The sequence below is a fragment of the Globicephala melas genome, chromosome 7, assembly GCF_963455315.2.
Source record: "Globicephala melas chromosome 7, mGloMel1.2, whole genome shotgun sequence".
NCBI lineage: Eukaryota > Metazoa > Chordata > Mammalia > Artiodactyla > Delphinidae > Globicephala > Globicephala melas.
The window spans coordinates 29,602,668-29,615,464 of NC_083320.1; the positions used below are offsets into that span (position 1 = coordinate 29,602,668).

The 12,797-nt window shown below is 35.3% G+C and overlaps 1 protein-coding gene across 2 annotated transcripts in view; it reads right to left on the reverse strand.

Annotated features, from left to right (window-relative positions):
• Nucleotides 1-553: 553 nt before the first annotated feature.
• ZDBF2 (zinc finger DBF-type containing 2) overlaps nt 554-12,797 on the reverse strand; it is a 30,634-nt gene continuing 18,390 nt past the window's right edge. For both annotated transcript variants that reach the window (XM_060301959.1, XM_060301960.1), the window contains 3 exons: nt 9,743-12,423; nt 9,295-9,613; nt 554-9,177 (listed from right to left, as the gene is read on the reverse strand). In XM_060301959.1, coding sequence (XP_060157942.1) covers nt 5,304-9,177; nt 9,295-9,613; nt 9,743-12,423 — 6,874 coding nt within the window. In that variant the 3' untranslated portion in view covers nt 554-5,303. The remainder of the gene's footprint in view (nt 9,178-9,294; nt 9,614-9,742; nt 12,424-12,797) is intronic.

A 12,797-nucleotide genomic window follows, 5' to 3' on the forward strand; every position in this document is an offset into this window, starting at 1 on the left:
TTCATCCTGGTGCGTCAAACCAACACAGGACAGACTGTTCATAATAATGCAAACACAGGAAAGCAATCTTTCCAAGTAATCATGAGAAATGCCTTGCAATGGGCCTCAACGTAGAAAGTTGAGGAATTTTTCAATGCCAAACAGCAGTATCTTGTGTTATCTATACAGGTTTTTTAATGATCTTTTGAAAGCCTAAGAATTATGTTGTAATTCCAGACTTACCACTATTGAAATTGTCTTTCACTCATATCAGTAATGAAAGTTAGCAACTAGAGACCTGTTTGATTGATGTTTGGATCCTTGGCACCCAGCATAGGGCAAGGCACATAGTAGGGGTCTAAGTAATATTTGTTAAACGTATGAATAAGTAACTGTCTTATCTATGATCGGGTAGATGATAAACATAACAGATAAAATATTCACAGTTACAATTGCCTCAAAGCTCGGTTGTGAAAAAATGTAACTATTTGTTGATAACTCATCTTACCCTCTATAAGAGCCCCCATTTCAGATTATTAAAAGCTTTTAGTCTAAAGCATGAACAAAAACTGGATATCTTCAATCACCACATTTATTCAAATTGACATCACATGGCTTCTGGTATGATACACTGAGAAGTCCACAGAATTTCTGCCCTGCCCCCACAAAGAAAAACATTATGAAGAAACATCACACAAACTCAAAATGAGGGACATTCCACAAAGAAACTTGTTTGTACACTTCAAAATGTCAAGTTATAAAAAATAAAGGCTGAGGAACGGCTCCATACTGAAGGAAACTAGAATCACGACAGTATGTGACCCTGAATTTAATCCTGGACCTATAGAGAATATTTTGGAACAATCTGTAAAATCCAAACAAGGCCTGTGGAGTAGAGGGTTGTATTGTATCAATATTGATTTCCTGATTTTGATGATGTACACTGTGGTTATGTAGTACAGTAATTTTAAACCAGAACTTTCACTATGACCTGTACATCATCAACAATTCCTGGCTTTACTGCTCATGTAGGTTAGAATAAAGGGCAACTTGAATATGAATCTCAGTTTGGTCACTTGCAAGCAATTCATAATGAAAGGATTGGGAACACAGAGTAATGTGTTGACACTGAAAATGAAAATTCACAAAGCACAGTGAAAAGAATGCCAAGATGGTCAGTAAAGGAAATAAGAGTCAAAGACAGAGGAAGCATAAAGCATTCAAGTATGCAATAAGAGCACTCACAAAGGCAGATATGCAGGTGGTCGTGGATTTGGGGTAGTGATCGAGGATAACAGGTGTGAGAGGCATAAAGGAACATCTAGCCTCAAACCTAACAGTTTTTATCATATTTGTCATCAGAAGACCAGTGTTCTGTCACCAGCTTCATTAAAAACTAATTATAAGTATTATTCAGCAATTTAAAAAAGAAGAAAATACTGATACATGCTACATGAATGACCCTCTAAAACATTTTGGGAAATGAAAAAAGTCAGACACAAAAGACAACATATTGTATGATGCCATTTATATGAAATGTCCAGAAAAAGCTAAACTATAAAGACAGACAGTAGATTAGGGGCAGCCTGGGACTGGGGATGGGAATGGGGATTATCTGTAATCCCCATTTGATTACAGTCAACATTCATTTGTAATCCCAAAATTGAGGCTCTATGCCTTAATTTTCTCATCTGCTATTTAGTCACAACTATAGTACCTAACTCAAAAGGGCTCTTTGAAAATCAAATGAGATAATACAGGTTAAAAGTCTAGAACAATGCCTGGTACTTAGTGAAGGCTCAACATGTACACATACATGTCCAGTTTAAAAATTCAGAAAATAAAATGCATGAAAAAAGCAACATGCATGTAATAAATTATAAACATAGAGAAAAGTAAAAGTTCATACTTCAAAGATTCAGCAACAAACTATAGTTCATCCTAGACAACTCCTTAGCCAAGGTAAATAATTTAAAATACTTTGGGAGAAATTTTTAAATATGTATTGTACAATCAAGTATAAGAAGAACAAAGGAAACATTAAATATACTGTTACTTCCCTACTATTTACGGTCTCAATGAAGTATAAGGAAATGTTGAGACTCTTCCTCAGCCTGTAATCTTCTTACGTTGACATTTTGATGTGTAATTTCCTAATTACATGATTTTTCACATATTTCCACATTTTTTTCTATACATAAAAGTCCTTTATTGAAAATGAGCTTCCATCTTACATTTTTACTCTATTAACTTTTTTATATAAAGAGAAGTCTGTTGTTCATCTTAACAATATAATCCTGGACCAAAAACTCTAGAAGTCAATACTGCTGAGGCCAAAGGCACTGACCTCACTGACACAGATACACTCTTCCATGTTTTCTCGTTCTTTAAAACATACGCTATGGTATTGGAGGCACCAAAGTTCTCTCTTCCAGTAGGTGTCAAATAATGATATAGATATTGCCTCCTGAACTCAGTCCTGTTCACTGACTCTTCCAATACAGGTATACAAAGTAAAAAGTTGCTAACCCACCACTCCACCAAAGAAACAGTTGTTTAATTTTAATCCTTTGAAATAACTACTTCATTGAACATAACCTGCATATCTTTGGTTAAACTATTTTCTCACCAGCATCAACATTTATATTCCCCTATTTATTATCTCTAGGACCATTTATAAAATGAACTTCTGTTTTCATTAATCTATGATTCCTTAAGTATTCCCAGATAAAGTTCCTAACATGAAGAGAAAGTAGAGGCAAATTTCAATTATTTGATCAATTTTATCTTGATAACTTTGAAAACAAACTTACTCTTTAAATTGCATTATAAAAAATACATTACTCTTCACATTAGTTTTACATGGAAATATATAATTATTTGAATATTTAAATATAGTTTCTCTTTAGCAAAAAAACCTGTCACTCAGAGCCCTAGTTACACAAAAAAGTTAAATGCACAAATCCAAAACACACTTCACACAACGTTGTCTACATACTGCACAATTTGGAACAATTATAGTAAACATCTATGCAAGATACTGAACAAGGACAAGATTAATAAAAATATTCACTATGGTTATAATTCGATTTTTTACTATTAAAAGAATTTAATGCATACTTGAATACACAAAAAACATCTAATTTTTACCTAATTCGCAAATTAAGCCGAAACAAATTTTGACAAAGGGGCACTCTTGTATCCTACCAAATTCTGAAAGTTATTCACTATTTATTTAATTTCAATTATAACTTTTACAATTTCAAGTTTTCAAGCCTGTCTAAAATAATAATGATTATAGGAACTTAGTAAACATTTCCAAAATGTTTTAAAAAAATCATCAGGACTATTTTATACTTTAATGTAATTCAGATATAAACCTTTTCCTCTAAAAAAAAAATGGTACTTAGAAGTTTCCAATGTGAAAAAGGTGGTATTTTTTTTTCAACTTCAAGTTTTTATCACTTGAATTATAAGAACTATTCTCTGTGCACGATGTAATCACAATAGATATGATACATCATAATTACATGGTACATTTTTTCCGTATGATCTCTTGCTTTTAAACTGACACTAAAAGATGGCAGAATGCCTACCAACAATACTCAAGGGAATTATGTGTCTACTTCACAAGGAAAAAAAAAAACAATACCCACAAATAGAATATTTTTATGAATTAGCTGCTTGTTTACTTCCTAATCAGTAGGACAGTTTTCTTTCTAAATTCAGATTGGAGGATTAAACTAGTGGTTTACAGATATTTTAAGAAAGGAAATTAAAATATTTGTAGATGAGGCAAAGTTGAAGTTGCTTTGGAACTAAAAATATAAACATTTGTCCATTTTTTTCAATATCATTACTGTTTTAAATTTACAAGTACAGAAATTACAACGTGACACCATAACATACCCACAGGTTCAATAATGGCCCCTGAAATAAAACTACATTTAGAAACCAACTGTTACACTATACTTAATTCTAAGATAACAAATTTTTATCTCTGAAATCATGGTACACTGATCTAGTTTCAATAAAATATGGTTTATACAATGTAGTAGCTGAAATTCATGTTTCTCTTTAACATCAGTGATAGAAAAGGATCCAGGATCCTTGACTTAACAGGATAATTATCTGTACCAGCTCAACCAGTATCCCTGAATAAAGGATCTAAAGACTTTCTGAGTACCTCAGACCTAAACTGCATATCTTGACATTTTTATGTGAACTACCAAAATCAGTTAGCAAATTGAAGGAAAGCCAAACCAATGCACAAATACAGTTTTTCACTTGCAAAATGGGCCACCACTTAAGTTATCAGTTTTTATTAGATCTTTTGAATTATTAAGATTATAACTTATTAATAACAACAATTAATGATCTGCCCAAATTACCAAACCAGTCATTTCAGTTCAAGCTATTAAAAAGGATATGGAAACATCTAAAATATTTTTAAGAGATAAGGCCATAAGATAACTGGATTCTCACATTAAACCACCAACCCTTCAGGTGGAGGGGAGAAAAGGTGGTAGAAAAGCATAATCACACTGGCAAGATCATTTTCCCCTTAAGGTCTAATAATGCTAAAGAAAAACCTGCAGAGATTGCATGTACGCATGTGTCCAAATGAGGAAAGTTAGATACCTGCAGATTCAGTTTAAATGAAGGAGGAAGAGTTTGTGTTATGTTTGTAAAATCACCGGGCAGTTTTTTAAACTGGATTAAATTTTATGAAATCTCATTCTCTGGAATGCTTTTAAAAGAAAGATAAATTATATTTTGTGCGTGATTATTTAGGTTAATCCCACTCAAAAGCTGAGATAATCTATTAGAGTTTCTTCTTTTTAATTATCTAGTTAGAATATGATATTGACAATGCCACTCTAAAACACACAGAAAATAACTACATATTCATTTGTTCCAATTTTTAAAAAGTAAAAGCATTTTATGTTTGCCACATCCATTTTTGCAATAATATAACCTGCTGACATGAGAGACACAATCATAAAAAATAAATAAGAGGGACATGATTTGAGGGAGAAAGTTGTATATACTGTGCTAAATTATGTGATATAAATTAAGATGAAGCTCTTCCACAGCAAATGGACAAAGGAAGTTTTTTAATTTGAAAAAAAAGGACCCTAAACACTAACTTTAAATTAATATAAAAGTTCTGAAAAATAAGTCTATAGCAAAATAGTTGAAGGTGCATTTTTTTCACCAAAGTTAGGAAAGCTATGTACACTAGGTACCAAATATATTTTCAATTGAAGTACTGAATCTTCAACTAGCCCTTAATAGAAACACCTCTAGTTTACCTCATTACCTCACAATTTGTTAGAGAGCCGTGTCCTCATTCTATCAGAATATGGTACACCAGAATACATACTTCTCAAAGCATATGTTCTAACAGGTCTAGAAGGTTTTCTTTGTTGTCTTCTAGGGCGTTTTTTATTACCATTCTTCTTACTTCCTGCAACGACAGAAGAGCCCCGCACAGGTTGCTTGGGAGAAGAGCTTGCTATAGCTCTTGACTGCTCTTCAGCTCCAGCTGATGGAATCGAGGCATTTGAAAGAATTTTAGCTGGTCTCTTTGCCTTCTTTAACCTACTGACATCAGAGTTTTTCTTCTTAAGATGCATCCTAACAAAAGTGCTCCTGGACCGATATTTGTGACGCAAAAACACAGAGTATTTTGGAATATACTTTTTAATTATATCACTTAGTTTGGTCTGAATCCAAATCGACCGTTTTTCTGAAGCAATTCTGGATTTTTGCTGGGGAATAACTGGTCTACAGTCTTCTTTGGGAAAACCTGGCTTATTATTAGTTGTCAACTTCCTTCTCTGAATTTTCCTTTTACTTTCCAAAAACTTATTTCTAATTGATTTCAGAGAAATTTTGGCAACATCATGATTTAAAAGAGTTGACTGGAAATTACTTTCTTTTGAAACCTCACTAGAATTCAAAATCTTGGATTTTTCCAGAAACACAGATTCACTGGCCTCCTGATGTGCCATTAATTCATGTCCTACTGACACTGTCATAAAAGGTGCCGAAGCAGAGCTTTGTACATAAGTATCATCATCTCCTGCATTAGAATTTAGGTGGCTAAAATGAATTTCCATACAGTTATTCCTGTCAGGCCCTGGTACTTCTATGTTCAAAGAAGGATCAATTACAATCTGTTTATTCAATGGGTCATAACAATTAAAGGAACTCTGGTTAAATTTGTACTGTATGCTAAGATCCCAATTATTTCTACTACCGTGCCTCCTTTTAGAGAAGTCGTTGGATTCACCTTTCTTCAGCTTAATATTTGAAGAAAGAACATAAATTAAGGCATTTGGTTGCAAAGGCTTCAAAACTGTAATACAGGACTCAGGAAATTCAACTTTTCCAATTTTTACTTTCTTTCTTGTTTTTCTGTCATTCTGTAAAAGTAAACGCTTCCTTACTGGAGAGTCTTTCTCTTGTCCAGTTATTCTTCTTTTTGTCCCTGGGTGACTTGCAAGATTGGTTTGAGTTCCATGGCTGACTTTTATAGCCTGGCATGGAGAAGCCACTCGGCATGTTTGTTCAAAATGCTTCTTTGCTGAAGGATAATGGCTAGGTTTATCTAAGGCCACTGAAAAGTCATCAATATCTGAAATACCACCTGCATTATCATCACAATCCGAAAGAACTTGAATTGATGTAGTGTCCTGATTGAGGTCACTCCAGGTAACCTTTTTTCCTTCATTCGATTTTTTTTTTTTAATTTTCCTGGTCTCACAGTCATCATCAAAGTAACAGTGGAAACGACCTTTCTTAAATTCCTTCACGACAGCATTAATTTTCACGTCACCTTCTCTCATTATCTGAGACCATGTTTTCCCCACAAGTGAAGGAGGGACATGAGGCAAGCCTTCAAGAACTGGTTCATCAGGATCATCTTCCGTGACTTCCTTTGCTTTTTCCAGGTTCCGTATAGAATCAACCATGGGAACAGAGCCTGAATGGGAATTATGGTTTGTTTCTTTCAGGTCAAAAGACGTCTTCTCAAATAGGTCTATTTTATTAACAGCTTCTTGAGGCTGGTCATTGTCAGACTGAAGAGAGGGATCACATTGAAAATTCTTCCCAGAACCACAAGGTTCACAGCTCATACTTTTTAGATTGGTATGTTTTAACTTCAAAAGGTTTTCTTTATCAGGCATTTGATGAATCACCAACTCAGGAGACTCATTACAATCCACTGCAGAAACACTCGATTCACAGTTCTTATCTTTTAGGCCAATATTTTCGACATCTTTCCAAAGGTTGACTCCTTTGTTAGCCTTCTGGCGTTGCTGAGTCACTGGCTGAGAAGTCTCCTCCCGTTCAAAATTTCTTTTAGGACGATTAGATTGACAGCTCTTATCTTTGGGGTCAATATATTTGGCCTTTTTTTTCCCAGGCTCTTGTGACTGGGAAGTCATAGACTGATGAGAGGCATCAATTTGAAAATTTAGTTCAGAAATATAAGGCTCACAGCTTGTCTCTTCCAGAATAATATAGTCTTGCTTCTGGTTTACTACTTTAAAGGCCTTTTTGGAATGGTTTGTCACTGATTGAGGATATTCTAGTTCAGAATCACAAGAGTCACAGTTCTCATCTTCTGGAACAAAACTTTCTTCATTTATACAGCTGATTTCATTGACAGTCATCTGAGGTGAGTCAATCACCGGCTGAAAATGGACATCAGAATCTGAAATCATTTCACAATCGTTATCACTGGTCATCAGGTCCACAAATAGCATCTTCTGAAGATCTGTTTCTTTGTCTGACACTTGTTCGTTTATCACTATTTGAAGAGGAACATCAGAATCACACACTATTTCAGAATCACTAGGTTCACTGACTCTTTCTTCCATGCCAAGATGCTTTTCCATCTGAAGGTTTACTTCTTTGCAAACCACTTGAGGTTGGTCAACTTCTAACTGAAGATGAACACCAGAATCACATTTTATTTCAGAAACACTAAATTCACAGTTCTTATGAAGGTCATGATCCTTCTCTTGCAAGTTTATTTCTTTGACAGCCACAGGAGAATGCCCAGCTATGAAGTCAACATCAGAATCATAACTTACTTCAAAATCACCTAGTTTATATCTCTTATTTTCCAGGTAAATATGGCCTTCCTCCCAAAGACCTATTTCTTCAACAGCTTTTTGAAGTGGTCTAGTCACTAACTGAAGGGGATCATCAGAAACAAAACTTATTTCAGGACCACAAGGATCATTGCTCTTATCTTCCAAACTGGCTTGTTGCTCTTCCAATATGTGTGGTTGCTCAACCACTGATTGGAGATGGGCATTTGAAACATAAATGACTTCAGAATCATTGGGTTCATAGCTCTTAGTACACAGACAAACATGTCCCTCCCTCAGAAGATTTATTTCTGGAATAGCCTCTTGAATTTCATTAGCCACAGACTGAAGAGGTTCATCAGAAACAAAATCTATTTTTGAATCACTAGGTTTGACCACCTTATCTTCCAAGTCAACATCCTCCTCCCAAAGGTTGATCTCCTTAACAACTTTAGTTTGGCCAGCCGCTGACTGAAAAAGGACATCAGAATCATACACAATTTCAAAACACTTAGATTCATCTCTCTTATCTTCCATGTCAACTTCATCCTTCCAAAGGCTTACTTCTTTAACAGTTTCTCTAAGCTGGTTGGCCACTGGCTGAAGGGGGTCAACAGAATCAAAACTTATTTCAGAGCCACAAGATTGATTGTGCTTATCCTCTAGCTCAGTATGCTCCTGCTCCAAAATAGTTATCTGAGCATGATCAACTACTGACTGAACCAAGAGATCAGAATTCAAACTCATTTCAGAACCACTATATTGGCTGTTCTTATCTTCCAAGTACACATGACCTTCGTTCTTGAGGTTTATTCGTTTAACAGCTACTTCAGGTTGATCAGACACAGACAGAAGAGGAACATCAGAATTATGTATTAATTTAGAAGCATTAGGTTCATCAACCTTATTCTTCTGGCCCATACCCTCTTCTTTCCACAGGTTTGTTTTTTCAACCACTTCCTGAAATTGTTCAGTCAATGGCTGAAGAGGGTCATCAGAATGAAAAGCTATTTTACCATCACTCGATTCATTGTTTGTATCTTCCAGATCCACATGTTTTTCCTTCAAAAGGGCTAGTCGAGGTTGGTCAATGACTGAATGAAGAGGGGTATCAGTACCCAAATTTTTTTCAGAACCTCTATGTACAGTACTTTCATCTTCTGAGTCAACATGGTCCTCCTTTAAAATGGTTATTTGAGGTTTTTCATTCATTGACTGAAGAGGGACATCAGAGTCCAAAGTTATTTCAGAACCACTATATTTATCACTCCTGTTCTCTAGAACAACACGTTTTTCTTTCTGAACATCTATTTCTTTAACAGCTATTTGAGTTTCAGTCATTGAATAATCAGAATCTAAGTTTATTTCAGAACCACTAAATTTAGCACTTTTACCTTTTAACTTAGCTTGCTTTTCTTTTTGAAGCCATAGTTCTTTAACAACCACTTCAGGTTTGTGAATCACTGACTGAAGAGGGATATTGGAATCCAAATTTGTTTCAAAAACACTTAACTCATTACCTTTATCTGCTAAATTTACATATTCTTCTTTTTGGTTTACTTCTTTAATAGCTATGCCAGGATGATCAGTCACTAAATGAAAAGAAATATCAGACTTCATACTGCTTTCAGAAACAACAGGTACATTACCCTTACTTTCTAAGTGTATAATCTCCTCTTTCAGAAGGTTTCTTTCTTTAATGGGATCTTCAGAACATCCAGTCACTGAACGAAAAACATCATAATCAAAACTTAATTCAGAACCACAAGGTTCATTTTCCTTATTTTCTAAGGGTGCCCACTCTTCTTTTTGAGGATTTAGCTTTTTAACAGCTTCTTCTGGATGGTTAACCACTGAGTGAAAAGGGATATAAGAATCCAAACTTATTTCAGAATCGGTGGGTTCATCATTCTTCCCTCCTAAGTGTATATACTCTTCTTTCTGAATGAATGTTTCTTTAGCAGCTACTTCAGGTTGATAAATCCCTGAATGAAGAGGTATATCAGAATCAAAAGTTATTTCAGAAACACAAGATTCATTACTCTTATTTCCCAGATCAATAGACTCCTCCTCATAAATGGCTACTTGAGATTGGTCAACTACTGAGTGAAGAGGAATATCAGAATCAAAAGTTATTTTGGAGCTAATTGACTCAAAGCTCTCATCTTCCAGGTTAATGTGCTTCTTTCTTATTTCTTCAACATCCAGCTCAGTATACTCAGTAACTGACATAAGAGGAGGATCGGAATCAAAACTCAACTCAGAACTGGAGCACCCATAGCTCTTAATTTCCATATCAACATTTAACGCTTTCAGATTTATTTCACCACAATCCCCCTGAGGTTGATCATTAGCTGATCGATAAAGAGAAGCATGAGAATCAAAACTTAGATCAGAAATGCTAGATTTAACACTCTTATTCTCCAGGTCAAGAGCTACTTCCTGAGCGTTTACTTCTTTAACTGCCACTTGGGATTGGTCAGGCACTAACTTAGCATCTGTTTTCATCAGATGAAAATTCATCTCAGGACCATGAGACCCACAGTTCATATCCACAATGTCATTCTTCTCTTTCAGAAGATAGATTTCTTCAACAGCCCTCTGAGGTTCATCAGTCATGGTCTGAAGAGAGACATCACAATCAAGATGTGCTTTAGCACTACTAGGCTTACGATTCTTATCTTTCAGATAGACAAGCCTATCCTCCAGGTTTCTTTCTCTGACAGCCAGTTGAGGATGGTCAACTACTGACTGAAGAGAAACATCACAATCGAAACTTGTTTCAGAACAACTCGATCCATAGTTCTTATCAACCAAGCTAATGTGAACCTTCTTCCAGAGTTTTGTTTCTGTGACAGCCACTGGGAATTGGTCAACCACTGACTGACGTGAGAAAACAGAATCAGCACTTATTTCAGAGCTACCAGATCCATAGTTCATATCAACCAAGCCAACGTGTGCCCCCTTGGGAAGGTTTACTTCTTTTTCAGGCTGTTGGGGGTAGTTATCAGTTGACTGAAGTGAGGCATCACAATCAAACTTCATCTCAGAATCACTAGATTCATAGCTTTCATCAACCAGCCTAATATGCATTGCCTTCTGAACACTTACATCTTTAACAATTACTTGAGTTTGGTTGGAAGTCAACTGAAGGGAGCCATCATAATCAGAGCTTATTTCAGAAACACAAGATTTATTGTTCTTATACTGCAAGTCAGCATGTACTTCCTTTAAGAGGTTTATTTCTTTGGCAGTCACTTTAGATTGGTCCGTCAGTGAATAAGAAGAGGAACTGCCATCAGAACTCATTTCAGAACCTCTTGATTCACAGTTCTTATCTTCTTGGTCAATTTGTTCCTCCTTCCAAAGGTCTGGCACAGCCTCTTCATGGTGATCAGATGCTGACTGAAGATAGCCACCAGCAAACTTCATTTCAGAACTCACTGAGATCTTCTGTTCCAAGAAGGCTGACTTGTTAAAGACCAAATGCTTTCCTTCTTGGGTATGATCCATATTAGGAAAGAATTTCTCATGATGCTTTGGAATGCCATCTTCAAAGATTCCTTTATTAGAAGGCATGTCAGTTTTATTCAGGTTGACTGTTGGGTTTACTGTAAATCTGGAAAGAGATTCCAATTTTAAGAAGCCTTCAGCACCCACAAATTCACGGACTTTAGAGCCAGTTGACAAAGTTTTACCCTGAGATTTTACATCTTCCTGTATAACCAATTTATCTGAATTTACACATAAAGATTTCCTGTTTGATTCTTTAGGTTTCTGATAAGTTATTGAAGAAGTTTCTGGATGGGATGATAGCATAGGGTTTTTAGAGCCCCTGTCTAGCTGTTTAAAGTATTTGTCAACTTTGTCTGGGTCACATTTGTTAACTGAATCCAAATGGGATCCTAGTGGTAACCCAGTAGTAGCATTAGTTGTAACTGGTCTTTCATTAGAACTTTCAGGTAAACAACTAACAGAAGCATTAGAAACCACTGATGAATATATTACGTTTTGTCTACTATTTGTAGCATGACCAATACCAACTGGGTTAAATTCTTTCATATGGCTCCCAATTTTATGAATGAACTCCAAGGGCTGCTGCTGTCCTTTCTCCAGTTTTTGAATAACTGATGGCCGAATTGAAACACTCTGTATATATTCCTGAGATTTACTAGGTTTAGAATACAGCTCTTCAACAGGTTCAGAAGCCTTGGAAGACATCTCTTCTCTGACTCCAGTAGCATCCTCAGTCATTATTTCAGGAACAAAATCGTCATTCGGAACCACTCCAGAAGGTGACACAGTAGTCATATGAAGTCTCTCATTTTGCATTGATCTAAAAAGCAAGGGGGAAAAATCCATAAAAATACTCTAACATCTGTTTAAGATTTTTATTAAATGCATAATAAATGTTATTTTCTTCCTACCCTGGGCAAGATTCCTAGAGGACACAGTCTCAAATTAAAATTAATTTTGTAATATTTGGCTAAGAAAAGAAAGGAAGGCAGAATCATAAAATCAAACAAGTTGGAAATCCCAAAAAATTTTCATCTGTATTCATGTGTGTTTAAAATTAACAACTAAATAAATAAATAAAATTAACAACTAAATCACAATCCGTATTTCTACTCATTTTAAACTAACTTTACAACAAAAAAAGGCCTCCAAAAATGTAACCATTAAAGGTTAAAAACCACTCTTTTATATAAC